At 41.1% G+C, this 19,197-nt stretch overlaps 1 protein-coding gene across 4 annotated transcripts in view; it reads left to right on the top strand.

Moving 5' to 3' along the window:
- Positions 1 to 209: 209 nt before the first annotated feature.
- Positions 210 to 19,197, top strand: part of LOC132786727 (homeobox protein homothorax) — a 114,316-nt gene continuing 95,328 nt past the window's right edge. For 3 of the 4 annotated variants that reach the window (XM_060793348.1, XM_060793349.1, XM_060793347.1), the window contains exons 1-3: positions 210 to 1,977; positions 10,194 to 10,471; positions 13,170 to 13,311. In XM_060793348.1, the coding sequence (XP_060649331.1) occupies positions 1,963 to 1,977; positions 10,194 to 10,471; positions 13,170 to 13,311 (435 nt within the window). In that variant the 5' untranslated portion in view covers positions 210 to 1,962. The remainder of the gene's footprint in view (positions 1,978 to 10,193; positions 10,472 to 13,169; positions 13,312 to 19,197) is intronic. The other variant, XM_060793350.1, reaches the window with a different exon arrangement.

Raw genomic sequence — 19,197 nt, 5'->3', positions numbered from 1 at the left:
ACGCACCACAATTCGCCGGAGCCAAATCTGTATGTATAGCTATCGCAGTCGCACTGCTGCGAAATTTATGAGCCTCCGCTTTGTACAACCTTTTTTAATGGCACAATTGTTGCGTCGCCGCCGTCGTTGTGCACAAGTGTGTGTGTGTATGAGTGAGTGAGTGAGTGTACGATCGGGCAGACAGTGGCGTGCAAGCGTGCATGAGCATGATTGACAGTGTGTATTTGCCTTCGAACCGCGTACGACGTGCTTGTGCTTGTGCTGTCTGTGTTGTGTGCGAAGCGAGAAGCGAAGCCGAAAACGCCGAAGCCGTCGCCATCGCAGAGCCGTTGAGAAAAATTATTATTATTATTATTGCTATTACTATTATTATTGCTATTACATAGCGCTATTATTGTTATTGCCGCACAACAACTACAGCTATCACAATTCTCTGCGGGCAGTAAGCGCAACAAATTAGGACGTCGCCAACAACAAATAAATATTTCCAAAAACAAAAAAATAAGAAACAACTCGTCGCGATCTTTGGCAACGTTAGCTGCAAAGAAACCAAACCAAAACGGACAAACAAATCACAAATTATAAAAACGCGCGCGCGTCTCGATACGCGACATTCGATCGGTCGTTACGTCGTTACGTTACATTACGCGGTACGAAGCATACGTTAACGGTAATTTGTGGATTCGTGGAGCCGCCGCCGTCGCGTTGCCGTCGCTAAAACAAATCTTTTCATTGAAACATTTTATCATTGCTTTGCACGTTTCACGTTGCACCAACAACAGCAACAGAAACAGAAACAACAACAACATCAAACTCAACGTGCAGCAAAAACGTTAGTTTAAAGTTGATCATTCGCTGCAGTCTTCAGATTGACAACAAGTTTTTGTTTTTGTAGTATATTATAGTATGTAGAAGCAGCTGTGATAAATAGTGCGCATATTATACGAAGATTATACGAAGCAAGAAGTATACGAAAAGCAAACAAGCGAATATAAAGAAAGTTAAAAAGTCCTCGAGCTGAGGAAGAAGAAGAAGAAGACGAAGTCTAAAGCAAAGACGAAGAAGCAGCTGCTGCAAAAAGGCTCGAGCAATGGATTTATGACAACGAAAACGACAACGAGATCAACATCAACAACAACTGCAAACTATGTTGTCTGGCCCACACAAGCAGCAGCAACAAAAACAACAACAACAACTCTATAACAACAACTGTATACTAAGAAGAGCAGCAACGGCAACTCTAACAAAAACAAATTGTATACGATTTTTATAAACTACAAAACAAAACAAAAAGGAAGAAAATAACATCAAGTTATATGTAAATATTATATAAACATTAATTTATATATCTAAATCTATATATATATATATGATGATACAAAAATACAACAAATACAAAAAGATCTCCCGCTAATAACAACAACTAAAACGCGCGCGTAAAAACAACACCAACAACAACAAAGTATACCAGCAACAACAACAGTAACAAAATAAATACATAAATCTAAGCAAAAAATAACAACAAATTTAATGCGAAGATTTTAACAAATGTGCCTGTGTTAAAACCGAAAGCAAGAAAGAAGAAGCGAATTGGTAGTGCAAGAGCATTCAAAAGTACTTCGTCTATACAAAATAAAAAATAGAGAGAAAAATATTACAAATAAAAATACCCGTATTCTAATAATATTTTTGTGAGTGTCAAGCAAAAAAAAAAAACAAAAACAAAAAAACAAATACAGCAACCGACAAACTAAAGCGTCAAGCGTAGCAGGAGGCCCCAACAGATTGACAACAAATCTAGACATCCACAGATCTTGAGAGATCAACACAAGACAACACAACGACGACTAGGACGAGGACGCAAGGGACGCGGGCCCCTCGTTTTGTGTTGCGCCGCCAACTGTCGTCTGTACACCACTAAAAGTGGCACAAATCGGGTTAGACGTCGCTCCCAGAGCATTAATGGCTCAGCCTAGGGTAAGTAATAAAATAATACCAATAAAACCCCATCCCCAACCTCCTGTCCAAAATTCTACACTCAGCGTCAGCTTTAGCTTAGGTTTTCAGTTCGAATGAAATTTCCCCAAAGATACCGTAAAGCGGCGGCATTTTTTGGCGACGGTTTTTTGTGTGGTGCCCAAAAATGAATTGGGTAAATTGTGTTCAATATGTTTGTGCTTTGATATCGTTTGAGAGATTTTAATGAAATACAATTCTATATTGTTTTGTGTTCTCTAATGTGAGATTTGAAAAGTGATTCCAAGTGAATGCCGTCGGCAATTGTGTGTCGCTACTTCATCCTTCTGAAGTGAAACAAACATTATATAAATTAATATAATATCGTACAGTCGCTGAGATAGTTCTTTTGTTAAATGTGATTATTCGTTTTTAATTCACACGAATAAAATGCTAAATGCTGCAATTGAGCAACTCTGTCTCTCGTTCAGTCTCAGTCTCAGTCTCAGTCTCGGTCGCAGTCGCATACCAAGATAATTTCAAAGATTACGATTATGAATTGATTAGCACAGATGTGTGAAGCGAACTTGATTTTTCCATGGATCGTTAAACGAGAGCAAGTCCGTAGAGCTCCAATAGCGTCGTCGCCTTGTATAAGTAATGCTATGTGTATGTAGTTAATTAGCAACCATTTGAGTTGAGTTTCGACCGACTCACAAAATGTACACGTTCATATGTATGTTACACATCACATACGGCAACGAATTTAAGTAGGTTCATCTATTGGTAGGCCCCGTCTCTCCAGGGAGAGAACAGTTAAAAGCGCGATAAAGAAAAATAATACAAACTGCCCGCGGGAATTTTGTGGTGATTTTAATATGTTACCGTTCCGTTTCGTTCCTTTCCATTCCGTTCTCCACTCTATACTCTACACTCTACACGACAAGTCACAACGATGTATGATAGTTGTTGCTGGTATATAAATTTACGCTTGTGGTTTAATACGCAAAATTCTCGTGTTCTCTGTCTGTATCACAGTGGAGATTCTCCATCCTGCGCTCGCATTTGCCTTGAAGTGTGAGTCTCAGATTCCAATTTGTCTATGAAAGGCCCATTCGGATGCGCGGATACGGGCCCAGGTTCATTGTGTGTGTGTGTGATTGTTTGATGCGATGCATATAATTTTATTGCACATTGGCGAGGCCATGCAAAGAGAGCAGTATAGTAAAATGAAGAGTCAGAAGGCAGGCTGGCTTTCATTGAGCGTTTCAGCAGCAGCAACAGCAGCAGCAACACGCTGTGGTTTTATTATTTACAATTACAATTACACATTCTCTGTTTTATTTCATTTCATTTTATTCAACTATAATTTTCACTTTTGTCCAAGAACAACAAATGGTCGAGGCGACAAGCCATTCGCCATTAAATATACAAAATACAAATATAATTTGATTATTTTATGCCTCGCAGTTAATGAAAAACGATGCAAAAATGATCGCAAAAAGCGAGCAACATCAACAGCAACAGCAACAGCAATTGCAATTTGTGCAGCTGCTGTGCACACACACAGATACACACACACACACACACAAGCGACGCTGCAATTCAACATTCAACACAAAAAATTGTTTTGGTGTTATTTTAATTTAAAGGTTAACCGCAGCGTAATTTGTGGCATAAAATATAATTCGTCTAGTGTGCGGCGTTGTTGCTGCTGCTCGAGAGAGCGACGAAAAAATAAATAAATAAAAATAAAAAACGCAAAATGCGAGAAAAACAAAATGAAATGAAAACACACACACTCTCGCAAAATAAAAATAAAACTCGAACTGAAAATCAAATAAAAGTGCATTGCAGAATTGGCATTCGCCACTCCGCCCCTCCGTCTTTTCGCCTTTCCGTCCCTCCGTCCGTCCGTTCGACATTTTACCATTTGTTTGGGGCTTTGGGACTCGAAATGTGCGGCCGTTTTTCGATTTGACTTTAAATTGTTTCGCCGCCTTTGTGGGTTTTTATAGTGCAGTTCTATAGTAAATACATAGACTCGGTCTTTGTGGTCTGCCTTACTGATCCGTTGACTTTTCGAATTGTAAATTGCGAATTGTGAATTGTGAATTGTAAATTGCAAATTGCAATCTGCGAGCTGCAGATACTGTGTGAACTGTGAGCACAATTACTATACTGTATTTTGCATCTTCTCTAATTAATTTCAACATTAATTTTCGACCGTGTATACATATGTAGATTTATCGCGATAGCACTGTTATCACTACCATGAATCATAGTTAATGGCCAACAAAAGATTCCATGACTCACTCAGGCTGTAGTTCAACTTTAGCTTTGACCCCCTCTCTCTTTTCTTCTTGAATTCGGTTGTACGACAAACAACTTTTGAGGAATTTAGAAAGAAATTATACAACTCATAAACTTATGCGTACACTGTTCTCCTCAGTCTTGTTATATCGGTATCGGTATTGGTATCGGTAGAGGTATCCACTCTCCATAGCATACTCTCCACTCTCCACTCTCCACTTTTACTCCTTTTCTACTCGACGCTAGGGTTGTGTTTATGTTTTTCGTGTGCTAAAGAGCTTCATGTTTAATGATCAAATTGCGTGCCTCGTTTGGTGCCTGGTGCGTTTTTTAGTTGCTGTTGTTGTTGTTGTTGGTGTTGTTGTTGTTGGTGTTTGGCAAGAGGCCTTTTGGCATTGCCATTGCCGTTTGCCAGTGGATGTGTTTTCATTAGTTTCATTTCTTTTTACATTTGCGCGCTCTCAAATCGTCTTTAAATTTTGTTGTTTAAAAATTATTTCGCACAATGTAATTTCCCCCGACATTAGTGCTAAGCGAGCGTTAATTTTCGGCAAGTTAAGTGAATTCCATTACATCTCTTTGGCGCTTTTTGACTTACGCCAAGCACAAACAAAGAGTTTATCCCAAGTACATCAAAAAAAAGCGAGCAACGAAGAAAGACGGAGAGATAAAGAGAGAAAGAGAAGCAAATCTTCCTGATATAAGCTGAAAATGTTGCTGCCGCCTTCTTCCATGGGGGCCAAAACAACGAAAAGACGAGGAAAATCATTTAGACAAGTTGCACGCCGCTCATTAAATTAAATGAGCCATCAGCACGCAATTTATTTTAGTATTTTTGAGTAACTTTTGCCATGCCAGACGCAGACGCAAACGCAGACGCAGCTAGTCAGCTACTCAGCTCAGCTCCGCTTGATTCTTGTAGCCGCTTCTTCTTCTACCGCTTCTTACAATTTCTAGCTAGTTGTTGTTGTTATTGTTGTTGTTGTTGTTGGGCCAGCCAATTTAATTAAATAGACGCCGCGTGCTGTTGAAAATTTGATAGAAAATGTGCGATAATATTAAAAGTTGTTCTTTAAATATATATTTAGAAATTAATACAATGTATAGATACAGATACGGATGCAGATACACACTATAAAAATATACTTACATATGTATGTATGTATGTATGTTCAAATATTCATATGCTCTCATATACATACAACATAACGAATACAACATTGTATAGCAAAGTGCCTTGAAAACGTGTCTAAAAGCGCCAGCAGATAGTTAATGATATTCGTATATTCAGATTGTAGCTACAGATAGTTCATTTCATATGTATTTATACATAAATTAGTTAAGAGCCAAATGACTAATCTAATTTGTATAATTTAGCCAGCATTTATTCGACTTTGCCTTTTGCTTTATTAGTTTTGTTATTTGAGCATCAATAAAATTAAGACAGAGAAATATAATGCAGTATTAATTTATCGAATCCCTGATCGCAGATCTCAGATCTTAGACATAAGTTACACTTCGACGCAAACTTCAATTCCAATTTCATGGATTTTAATTAGCTATTGATAATAAGTTTCTGGCAGGTGGTAAATAATTTCATTTCTCTATAGAGACTGTTTGCTATTTTTTGCTTGTTTTATTTTTATTATATAAATCGTCATACTGACGTCATTTCATGTCATTTTGTGTTATATAGTAAATGCTAAAGAGCCAAAACTTTTTAGTTTTTATTTTATTCTCTTCGATTTTTGCGTTTTGTTCTGCTTTAAACATTTGAGTTGTTGTTTTTCATTTGATTAATTCAAATTTTAGAAATAAATGAGCGTATGCGAAGAATTTAAAAAGAACTTCACAGGGTACCGAATACCAAATTGTATTATTATTATTATCACTATTACTTTTACTATTACTATTACTGTTACTATTAGTAGCGGCAGAGTAATAATAATACCAATAAAAGCGAGCGTGTTTGAATCGACTTGGGCTGCAACTGTAAATTAAAACAACACCAAAGCACGCAACAAAAATTAATTGTCTAACACCAAATAAACTATACAAAACATCGGCTTCGACCCCTAAGCTAAAAGAGAGATTGATAGACGAGGGAGAGAAGAAATAAAAATGGGCGTGTGTTCGGCTTAATGAAATACTCCGTCAATGGATCTAGGCTACGGGTATGAAAATATTTGGAGTGGACTGCAGGCTCGGGATTGCGACAAACTCACTTCTGTGGCGACTCATTGACACACCTACAATAGCAATTCAAATTCCAATTCCAATCCCAATCCCAATCCTTATCCCAATCCCAATTCGCACTCCAATTCCATTGGCATATCTCAGGGTCATAGTTTTTTTTTCTTTTTCTGCGGCTCGTCTGTTAATTAAGCAAGCAAAACACAACGAAAGGCAATAATAAATAAAAAGAAATTCAGATACGACATGATAAACAATTAATTTTGATTAGGAGGCCAGTGTAGTCGCAATTAAGAATGTGAAAGAATATGGAAAGCAAAAGTGTTGCCCGAATAAGAAATCAATAACACATTGGGCGCAACTCTATGCATAACATTGCCGTTGTTGGTGTTGTTGTTGTTGTTGTTGTTGTTTTTGTTGTATGTGGAGCAGACACATGTGTGGAGAGTTTTAGGGCTCGCTAAAATGGCGGCCATTGTCACCACACACACGAACACTAACACAAACACTCGCACAAATACCGACTCACATACGGTCACACTCATAATTCTTGCAGTCTGGCGCTGGTCAGTTTTAGGCGCCGTTAGATAAACTCCCCACCGACAACACAACAACAACAACAACAATTGCCTATTCTTCTATCTCCACTACATTGCACTGGTTTCTCTCTCGCTCTTGCTCTCGGTCTGTCACCGTTTTAGCGTATGGTTGTCTCTGTCCTGTGCGCCGTTTTGTTGCGTTGCATTTTGCTACAGTTTTCGGTTTCAAGTTCACGCCAAAAATGTTTGTGCAAATGTTTTTCGGCCAGTTCAGTTCAGTTCAGTTTCAGTTTTTGTTTGCCGCCCACATTTTCGGTGGGCAAAAGAGGTGGAGCAGGCTTTACCCGTTACCAGTTAGCTTGACATATGTGGCTGGAGAATAACAACAATGGCAGCCATATCATCTGGTTGCTGCCGAATTAAAGTGCTGCCCAGACTTTTAGTAGCATTTAAAGCACAATTGTGTTGAGTGAGTTGTCGTTGTCGTTCTCGTTGAAGTTGAAGTTGTCGTTGTCGCTAGCTCGATGACTTAATGTTTCGTAAGCACGACATAAACACACACACACATACACACATATATATACATATATACAGATTCATAACAAGGACAAGGCCTGAAACTCTCGAGCCCTTCTAGGTGGATGTCCTGGAGTCCTGTTGGCCATGTGCTCGCTGCGCCTGTCACTGACAGCTAGTAATATCCCCTCACATTCCCTGTGTGTATATGTATGTATGTGTGTGTGGCCCACTCGTATGTACATAAATTTTTGAAGGATTTCGGCGTTGAACTTGTCAAAATCAGACGACAAGCAACACAACAGCAACAGAGCCATGTTTGCTGTTGTTGTTGCTGTTGTGTTGTATTCGAGTCTACATTCACGTCCAGTGATTGTTGGCTGTGGGTTATTGATTCACAAAAGTGATGTTGGGGGGGGAGATGGGGGGAAGCATAACAGAGCATGCAGCAATCGAATCGACATCGCGTCGCTTCAACAAGGTCATTGGCTCGGTCTCGTGCCCGTGCCCGGGCTCAGTCTTGGGTTCGGTCTTGGGTTCGGGCACAGTCTCAGTCTCGGTCTCAGTCTCAGTGTCGGGCTCCACAGCCCGCAGATGATCATCAATCAAATGGGAAAGCCTTAGGTCTTCAGTCTCAGGTCTTAAGTGTGTTTGCCTGTTCGATTTTTGGCGCGTTCAGTTACAAAGAAAGAAAAAAATAACAAAGCTAAAAACCAAAAACCAAGTAACAAAAGTCCGTTCATTTGGGGACTGGGACAGGCGCTCGCTCAATTCCCACATTACTTATGTACAAGTACAAATTGTGGTAATTTTCAGAGATCGCTTTGTTGCTTTGCTTCAGTTTTATTTTGTTTTGTTTTGTTCGCTTTGGTTTGGTTTGGCTTGGTTTGCTGCTCCACAATTTCCTCATTTCTAAAAGCAAGCGCTGGGCTGCTCGGCTTCGGCTTCAGCTTCAGCTTCTTCTGTGCCACCAACACTAAAATTAACATAACAACTTTATAGTTTAACTGCTCGACTGTGTGTTGGCCAGGTCCCGGCTTGGCTTGGCTTGCCTTGCTCTTGGTCCGGTCTGACTGTATCTATAAGTTTGTATCTTTGCTTGCATGCACACTGCGCACAGCACATTGCATATAGACGCCAACGCCAAGAATGAGTGACAAAAATAAAAGCCAAAAAGAACTCAACCCGAAGCTCGAAAGTCGATTTGCTTGCTCTGGGGGTCTCTCAATAGCTGCTGCACAGTAACTAATCTGCTGTGTGTATCTTTGGGATTGCAGCAAACCCAAATGGCAAAAGGTCTTGAAGCTTTTTGCAGGTGGCACTCAGCCAGACAACAACAACCTGCTAACCTGTCAACAACAGCAGCTGCTCTCAGCACTCATATTCAGTGCAGAAAGAGGGCAAACAACGTCAGCCATTGATAGACCCATTTCATCATACAATCGCTCGCCTGCAGATTCTCTGGGTTCTGCAAGTCAAGAGCCCAAAACACTTGCCGTGTATAATACAAACTTCAGCTTCACCATCAGCTTCAAATTCAGCTTCAGCTACAACTTCAATCTCAATGGCAATCCCCAGTCGGCGAGCGTCACTCAGTCAATTGCTCATTTAGTGTCAAAGATTTTTCCAGGCTGATAACGAAATCCGAGGGAAAACTTCAGTTGAGTGTTCGGCAGCAAAAAGTGCCATCATTTCTTGACGCTGCACAAAAATCTTGTCAACTGATGGTGCTGCTTTACTTTGTTTTGCTTTGCTTCAGGTTCAGGTTGCCAGCCAGATCCTCGGCTCCAAAATTATGCAGTGTGAAGCGTTGACGACGCCACTTGAGTATAAAAATGATAAAAATCTTACAACAACAACAGCAACAGCAACAACGCCAACGACAACACCAATAACAGCAGCAAGAATCACAAAAGGCAGTAATCACATCGCGTTGAACTTTAAAAAATATTTGTGTGTGCTGCTTGGCGTTGTTGTTGTTGTTGCTTGTAGTTGTTGCCGTTGTTGCTGCCGTTGCTGTTGCCGTTGTCGTTGTCGTTGCATACAAAAAACCAGTTTGCAATTGCGAGAGAGACGCAGCTAGCAAAAGAGATACGCTGCTATTCATTCTCACACAGTCACACACACACACACACATACACACATTGAAACAGATTAACTGATAACATTAAAAATTACTTTTTTCTGCGCTTCTTTTAACTGTATTGCTGCTGCTGCTGATTTTGGCGCTTAATTAATATGCAAAAAACGTTAAAAGAAAAGAAGCAACCACGACAACAACAATAGCAACAGCCTCAGCAGCAGCAAAAGCAGCGGCAATAATAAACTAAAAATACTTATATCTGTATATAAAATATATAGATATGTTTGTGTGTCTGTATATATCTATAGTCGTGTATAATGCCGCAGCCAAAGTAATCACAAGGTCAAACACAATGCGCACCGTATTATTTCTTTCTTTCAGTATTTTTTTATTTTTTTTTTTTTTGTGGGTCTTCAATTTTGTTGACGTGCTTGGAAATAATATATGTAAATAAGTATGTACTGTATGTTGTGCTATATACACAGGTACAATTCGTAGCTGACGCTGAGCGTAATTGAAATTTCTCAAATATGAATTGCCATTTTTGTATGTTGAATCTAATTTACTCTCTCCCTCTCTCTCTTTCTCTCCAGTATGACGACGGCCTGCATGGCTACGGCATGGACTCTGGCGCCGCAGCAGCGGCGATGTACGATCCACATGTCGGCCATCGGCCGCCGGGACTGCAAGGCCTCCCCTCGCACCATTCACCGCACATGACGCATCCAGCGGCAGCGGCCACAGTTGGGATGCACGGCTACCATTCCGGGGCTGGAGCGCATGGTACACCTAGTCATGTATCACCGGTTGCTAATCACCTCATGGGCGCAATACCCGAGGTACACAAACGTGATAAGGATGCGATTTATGAGTAAGTTTCTACTAACTATGGTAACTTCAAGTTATAACTGCAGAGACCCGATTGATGAAGAAGTCCGATTGACGTCAAAATTTGTGAAATCAACTGTGAATGAACCAGTTCAAGTTGTTGTTCTTGATATTGATGTTGTTATATTGGCATTTTGTGATAACGCGTAGATCGTAAACTCGCGCGGTCATTCATAATGTGGAATAGAATCAAGAATATAGAATCTAGAATCTACATTGTAGATTCAAGTGGATCGAGCAAAACAAGCGATTAACACCAATATATATCACGTGTGTTTCCCAAACTGATCATCGCTTTTATAGCTAATCAGTGATCGAGCCAATTGCTTGATTGAGAAGATCGCTCAACAAGCAGCCGCTATAATGAAATCTAATAATCACTTCATGGCTTGTAAAATATTTCGACACTATATTGACTCAATCCTTAATTTTGATCTTCTAAATTTAATTTAATTCGCTTGGCTTTTATCTGCCTAATCCCCTAAGATCACCATTGCAATTTGGGTTTGATCAGCCCCCACTCGCATATTGAATACCAATTTGTTGTGATCGATCCCTGGGCAGAACCTGAGGCCACCTGTTGACGCCTGTTCGCACCTTTCAAGCATCCGAGAAACAAAGATATTTCAGGCGAGGGAGTATCATAAATTAAATGCACACGCGACTCAATGCCTGGCGATTCTTGGGCGCAGCAAGAAAAAAGGCTAACCAGTCAAAAAATGAACAGCTAATAAAGTGAGGGCCATGTTTTTCCCTTTCCACTTGGGTTTTAGTTTTTTTTCGTGTTCTTGGCATAAATGGGCGTGATCTTCTGTGTTTTGAGCAAAGTACAAAATTATGGGTTTCCTTTTTGGCAACAAAATTTCTTTTTCAATTTTGTGTGCGTTGCCTCACGATTATCGGGGGGTGTTGCGCGTGTTTAGTGACGGACTGATGGACTGTCAGACAGAAGGATACGGATACGGGACTTGAACGTGCTTAGGCATTAGGGAGTCAGTCCATGTCAAATGAGCAGTCTTCCTGTTGCTTGGTGTTAATTTGCCAAAATGTGGTTTCGGCTTTTTGTTTTTTTTAAATTGATCGACCTGTTGATCGTGATCGTGTCATTCGTTTTTCGGTCATCTGCAGTTGCGTGTCCTGGGCAATGGACTTGAGCGACTGCCAATTTTCATTTGCTGCAACTGACGCTGATGACGATGACGAGGACGAGGACGAGGACGAGGACGCTCCCTTAGGGACAGCTGCTTGAATCTTGTTTGTCTTTGGCTTTTTTGCGCATTTTAATAAGCAAATATTTGTTTTTTGCTTTGGTGTTTACTGCCATTTTATGAATGAGTTACGTTGAGTTTGAGCTGCCGTCAATCAGCTGTTGTTTGTTGGTTTTGACGACTTGTTTGATGAGCGATCGTCAGTCTTGTGTTCGTCCTCGTCGTTGTCTTCCTTATCATCGTGTGTGAGTCTTAGTCTCAGTCCCAGTCTCAAGTGTGTGAGTACACAAAAGTATGGCGCATGACTTCATTAGCACACTTTTGGATTTGGACTCGATTGCTGCGTTACTGCGATGCCACCTGCAACTTGGTTTCGTGAATAAGACTCGAAAATGCGCTTCTTATTTGTACAATTCACACCTTGAGAGAGAGAAGCAGCAGTCGGAGGGGCACAACAACAAGCAACAACTACAACAAAAGAGAGAATAACAATAATAATAAAATAATAATAATAATACGAAATAATCGAAATGAAAAAGCAGCCGCTACAATAAACTGAGCAGGCGCAGAACTCTCTTAACACCTTCTCGACTCAAGTGCAACACCAAACATAGCAGCAGCAACAACAACTTCAGCTGCCTATCACAAATGCCAAGTCATGGCAAATGAGTGCACACTTTTTTTTCGTTGTGGCTGCTTGATCCTGGCCAACAGCAATGAGAATGGGAATGAGAATGGGAATGGAGGTGGAAGTGGAATTGGAGTAAGAATGGAAATGAAAATGGAAAAGGGAACTCGCCATTGCGCACTAGAGTGTAAAGAGCGCGAGACCCCTTGGCATTAAGGTAGTCGAGTAGTTCAGGGTTTTAGGGTTTTAGGGTTTCAGGGGCTTCGGGCCATGGCTCGCTTATAAATAGTTGTTAAGCGCATGGCAACACCCTCAACTTCGAACAGTTGATGGCCAGTTGTGTGCCATCTAATGGCTAAAATGAAGTGCCTGGGCAGTTCCTTGGCAGTTCCAGTTTCAGTTCGAGAGGGTTCTTTGCCTAATTTTGTTCAGGTGCAATTTGTGCTTGGAGCGTGAAGTGCCGAGTTGCCATCAACAGCAACAAAAAAGGGCGAAAGAGAGAGAGAGAGACAAATGAGAATAAAAATGGTCAAATCATGCATACTTGCCAGACTAATCCGTCAAAATGTACGGTTGTGGGATTAGACGTAGATGTAGATGATTCTTTTTTTCTGCTGTTGCCCTGCCCAGAAACGAAGCAGCTGCTGTCCATTTGTGTGGCAGGAAACCAACCGAAGTAAAAAGGTCAAGGAATAAACTGAGACTGAAAACATGAAGCGGAGTTTCATGAATAAATTTAGTTCGTTTCATTTGAAGTGGAAGTTTAGCATATATATTTATATATACTCGTATAAACATGCATTGTACTAACCAACTTTTTTTCAATCCATCTCTTTCCTTTGCAGACATCCGCTATTCCCGCTCTTGGCGCTAATATTCGAGAAATGCGAATTGGCCACATGTACGCCGAGGGAGCCAGGCGTCCAAGGTGGCGATGTTTGTTCGTCGGAATCGTTTAACGAGGATATTGCAATGTTCAGTAAACAGGTAAACAGAAAATACTATACAACATATCGCTCAACTGGTAATTGGAGCTACTGCTGCTGATGTTGCCGCATGCGGCACAAGCTGTTCTCTCAATGCGACAACATGGCACACGATTCTAATGTAGCAAGCCGTTAAATGATCGGATTACGTAGCTCTTCATCTCGATTTCGCTCTCGATGCTGATCTCTCTCTCTCTCTTATGTTAATTACATTTGCCGCTGACAACAACAATGCCTTGGCTTTGCCACATGTCGTACGCATGGGATGCCACAATTGACACTTCCCATACCCTACCACCTAAAATCCCAAAACACAAAACCAAATGACAGCCAAAAGCTGAGCTCATAAAAAATAACAAGCATCCGAATGCGAATATGCTTCACTGACATTTAAATAATTTACGATGCTTTAACATACAAATTATATTGTTGCAAGTCGTTCTCCTCGCTGCCTCTCACTGGCTCTCACTCCAGCCTCATACATCCTGTCTCCCGGTTGCCTCTTCCCCTTACATCTGCTGCTATTTTTATGAACGCGATGACTTTAAATGCACAGATGCTTCAAGGCGCAGCAATATTTCTGGAGTGCAAATAATAATTATAACAACTGGAAGAGACACCCACTTTTATTTTTGTCTTTTTTTTTGGCATTTTGGCCAGTTAAAATGATGTTTTTATTTATGGTTCATGTGCCAAAGAGCAATAAATGCGAAAACGACAACCATTCATGTTTATCAAGATGCAGTTTGAGGGCCCTTGAGGCGAGGCGAGATTTTGATTAACTTCTGCCAAAACTGCCAATGAAATTGCAATAAAGTTGAACTTGCAAAGTTGCCAAGCCCAGCTTTAACTTTTGCAAATGGTTTCCTCTTGTTGTCAGTCACTGCATTATTAGTTCACACTTTGCACTGTGAATGAGGCACCCCAACAACCACATAAACACATAACCAAGATGCAGATGCAAATGCAGATACAGATACAGATGCAGATACAGACGCCATCAACAACTAAGTTGTCGCTTGCAGTTCATTTGATTTGATTTGAAGTTGTTTCTTTTTTTAGGTAACATTGCCTACTAAATTGATGCAGCTCTCAACTGCAACTGCAACTGCGACTGCGACTACACTTGGGGTCGTTCAATGCAGGCAGTTTTCATGTGGTGCCGCATCTTCGTCTTCGTCTGCTTTCGGCTGACAAAAATAACTCAAAAATGTCATTCGCCCATCGAATTTTAACAAACGAGCAAAGCGCAGCCAAACCTGAACAGAGGGTGGGGACGGGGCGAAGAGAGTCAGATGGAGAAGAGCTGCCAACATGGGCGCTAAAAATATGTGGCGATACTTTTTTAGCTGCCCCACTGTCGATGCATTTTATATAGATGGATGGATAGTTTGCATCTACAAACACATGCATCTGCCTCTATGTATATTTGTATCTTTGACTAAGCAACTGCGTAAAATGCGCCAACGCCAACGCCACAGAACGGGAACCAGAACAAGAACAAGAACAAGATCGAGATGTGAACAATCTGTGAACGGTCGTCGAATCGCTTCGTATCATATCGTATCGTTTGGCATATGCTTAGTTAAGGCGACTTTTGGTGTTGGCGCTGCTAATGATGCAGCTAAGGAAACACTTTATAATTTCTCTTTAAAAGCAGCATTCATATAAGCATGTATTCATATATAGTTATATGGTATATATTTATATACATATAGAATATACATATGTGTGTACTTATAAATAAGCAACAAAAGCTGAAAATGTTGTTGCTCCCAAAACGACTTGCGACGTCTCTTCAACTGTCTGTTCATCTGTCTGTCTGTCCTTCTGTCTGTGGTTGATGTTGTTGTCGTTGATTTCTCCCCATACAAAAATTGCTTAATGTGCTGCAGCCTTTGTCTCCCGATCTCTCGGTCTCTCTGTGTCTGTCCCTCTGTCTGTTTGTCTCTGCGTGGCAAAGACAAAGAATCCAAAAGTCAGCCAGCCCCATGCTGATTGCCCAAATAATTTTTATGATTTCATTTTAAGTAATTTTTAATGAAAATCAGTCCCCTCACAATGGGACAAGTACAAGGCGAATAACTCGTTGCCTCGTTCCTCTTGGCCAGTCTTTTGCTGCCTGACAACTTTTTGGCGTTTTGGCTAATAGTTTGAACATGCGATGAGTTGATCTTTGTTTCGCTTGGCGTTGACAACGTCCCTCCATTGTCTTGCTCTTGCTCTGGCTCTTGCTTTTGGTTTTGTTCTTGTGGTTGATCACTCTGACATGGTTGCAGCATCGCAGTTGAAGTCGCAGTCGCACTCATGCGTATGCCTCTCGCTGCTTCTAAGTTGTTGTGTGTGTCTGTGAGTGTGTGTGTGTGCTGCACACTCAGACTCAGATACACCACCAGTATGTTTTGGGGCTGTCTGTTTTGGCATGATGATTAATGAAGTGCGGGTAAACTGATGATCATGATGCTGCTGACGATGGCGATGATGATGATATTTCAGTTTTCTGCGTCAGACCCAGCATCTCTATTCAATTCGCCTTTGCTGTTTTCCATATGAACAACATGCATCAGTTGTCTGTTGTTGTTTTCAGCTTGTGTATCATGTTGTCAGTCCTCTGTAAAAACAAACAGCAGATTTAATGCGACTGTCCTTGACATTACAATTTGAGCAACTTTCCACAAGATGAATAACTCAACTAACTGGCCAAAAATAGTTGGAACAAACGCCTCTGGCTTTGAATCTGGCTTTGGCTCTGGCTCTGGCTCTGGATTAGCAGCTAGGTAGGCAGTCAGTTCGAGGCAATCAATGCAAGGCTGCTACCTGCGATAAATATAGAGAAACCTGAACAGGTTAAAGCGTTAATACCAATCAATGTTTTGGCCTATGGCTTGTCTCTCTCTCTCTCTCGCTCGCTCGCATTGAGGCCATTCCATATGACCCCGTTCCCGGGACTTGCTTTTCCTTACAGTCTGTTTTTGTTTTCGTAAATTGCATTTTCTGATTTCGAATGAAACGAGTCGAGACGAAACGAAACAAAACGAACCGAACTGAACAGAACAGAAGAAGAAAAGAGATATTTCTATAGAGTGCCCAAATAATCAGGTATGAAAGGTTACGCTTGCGCAGTTCTTCTGGGCAGCCTTTGGTTTGGTTGGTTTGCCTTTGGCAGTCTTTGGAAGGAATGCTCACTTGGATTCGGGGCAACTGTGGAACTGTGTGTCTGCAGAACTCTACGCATTTGCGTGTGTGTCCGTCTCGTTTATTGAAAAGGAACTTAATCTCCTTTGTGCCACATTCCCTGGCTCAGTTGGAGTTGGCTGTCTGTGGCACAGCTTTAGTCTTTGTTCTCTGAATGATAAAAAAAAAAAACACACACACACACACATTGAGGAACCTTTGCCTTTTTATTCGGAATTTGGTACCTTTTTAATCTCTCATGCCAGCTCTCTTTCTCAGTCTGCAGCTATGCGCAGTTATATTATTAAAGCATTGTTCTTTTATTTGCTGCCTTCAGTTGCAACCCTTAGAGGCAGCGGGTTTTTCCAATTTGGTTTTGAATTTCTTTTAGCTGCAAATCAAACAAAAGGCACATCCATTTGCCCAACTTGTTAGCCCAAAAAGACAGGAAAAAAATATAAAGACAACTGCGAAAAGAGCAACTTGAGTTTAGATTCGAATTGCGCAGCCGCAACTGTTGCCAAGGTGAGGCAACAACGACTTCGATGCCTTCCCTCCTCGACAATCCTCAATTGCGACGCGGCAAACGGAGATGCTGATGTTGTTGCCGTGACTGCGACTACGGCTGCTGCTCGGCAATTGCAATTCACAGCGTGAATTGATTTGGCACAGCCTGCCACCCACCAGGGGCAACGAATATTTACTTTGCCGTAGTCTGCAGTCTGTGGCATGCAGCTGCATCGGTTTTCCCGCGAACGAAATTAGAATTCCGCTGCTTTTGGTGTATTCAAATATTTGTTTATGGAACCACTTGGCGCCTTTTAAATGTAATTATTTAGTTTGTACAATCTACAATTGCTCAGCCTGCACTCTCTGCGTATCTGTTTATTTCTGACGGGGTCGTTAGTCGGGATCGGGAATAGAGAATAGAGAATCGGGAATCGGGTATCGAAACGTCTGCTCAGCTGATGACTTTCAATATTTGTATAGAAGTTTGACCCTTTTTTAACAGCTCTATATGCGATATACGATGTATCTGGCAGCAACATTATCGCAGTGTGTGTGCCACATTACCTAGTCCCTAATACTATCATCAAATACTCTCTGTGTGTCTGTCTTTCTGACCCATTAGCTGGCTCGTTTTTTTGATTATTTTAAGTGGAGATACTCGTTGTAAGCATTGGTAATGCTCAGCTGTCAGCTCTCAGCTCTCTTCTCTCGTGCTCGTCCTCACAGCCGCCCATTATCATTTGGCATCCGAACTATGTGTGTTTGAATACACGTTTGTCAGAGTCTTTCGCTTCGCTCTTATTTATGTGCCGTTACTTATGAGCCAGCATGATTTATGGCCCTCTCCCACGGACTAGACGTGTGCTAAACGCTTTCAATTAAAAGTCAAAGAAGCGTCGAGCAGAGCTGACGCCCTGACAAATTGTGGCCAATGGGTGTTGACAATCGATGGCTGTCTACCACTTTTCGAATTCATATTGCAGTATCTCAGACTCAGAAAGGATGTGGCACCGACTATTTCTATGTCTGTTAGTATGTTATCTTCATTCCAACCATGCCGGATGTTTGTTCAGCCCTAAGAGCAGACGTCGCGTCGTTACATGTGTGTATCTAGCTATAGGCGCAGGTACCATTGATATGCGCCACAAGTAGTCAACGAAATCTGTAGCTGTTGCTGTTGCTGTTGGTTCTCCTTTTGGGCTGTTACATTCCAATGCAAATATTGACATTCAGAATGTTGCTAATGTCTACTACGCGCTTCTTCGCCTCTTCGCCTGATAATTGTTAGAAGTATCTGTGTCTCTGAGACAGCGGCCGAGCTACCTCAGTGAGTCGTTTGTTTTGGCTCGTAAATAGGTGGCCTGTACTCACAGTTGAAGATACAGCAACAGCTATGGTATATCTATATCTGTAGCTATGGCTCTATGGTAGATACATGTGCGTTTATAAACATGACGATGAGGGTCATAAAAAAAGTAAATCGGCCGCAATGCGCGGCATGTAGAACTGCTCCATTATGATGGAAGCACTCTGCTGTAGCTTTTACTTCGACTGTCACCTCAATTGTCGTAGTTATAGTTGTATGTAGTTTGGTTTTTACTACCGATATTGTGTGCCCATTGTAAAGATAAAAACGATGACTCTCTGCTGTGTAGATGGAGAGCGTTTGGGTTTTATGTTTATGTTGATGTTGATGTTTATATTTTGTTTTGTTTTGGTTTGGTTTTGGTTTTGTTGGCTTGGTTTGGTTTGCTTTCCTTTGCTGTTAATGTCGGTTAAAGGTAATCAGCGACATTAAACAAGCACTTTTACAGCAACAGCAACAACAACAACGACAACAACTACATCGAAAGCATTAAGCAGTGAGAACATCATCATGAGGAACAACCACAACATCATCAGCTAAGCAAATAATATATTTCGTATTGCATTACAACAAAATTATTGTTCAGCCATTCAGTCCATGTGTGTGCGGGAGTGTGTTCTTTTCGGATAGGAAATGCAACTCGAACTGTGCCTCAACTGTGGTGGGGTGCAGAGGTGGTTGTGCAAGCTTTTAGGTGCCTAAATGTGGGTGTTGCAACTGCTACAGTTACCACTTGATGTTGTTGTTGTTGTTCTCTTGTTCGGCTCGCGTAGGTGTGAGAAATTTGATAGGTTTGCTGCATACTTCGGTTACTGCGATTTTCAAGTGAATGATTTT

This window comes from Drosophila nasuta, chromosome 2R (assembly GCF_023558535.2).
Source record: "Drosophila nasuta strain 15112-1781.00 chromosome 2R, ASM2355853v1, whole genome shotgun sequence".
NCBI lineage: Eukaryota > Metazoa > Arthropoda > Insecta > Diptera > Drosophilidae > Drosophila > Drosophila nasuta.
Note: the sequence above shows the minus strand (reverse complement) of the source record. Positions and strands in the feature narration are given on the sequence as shown.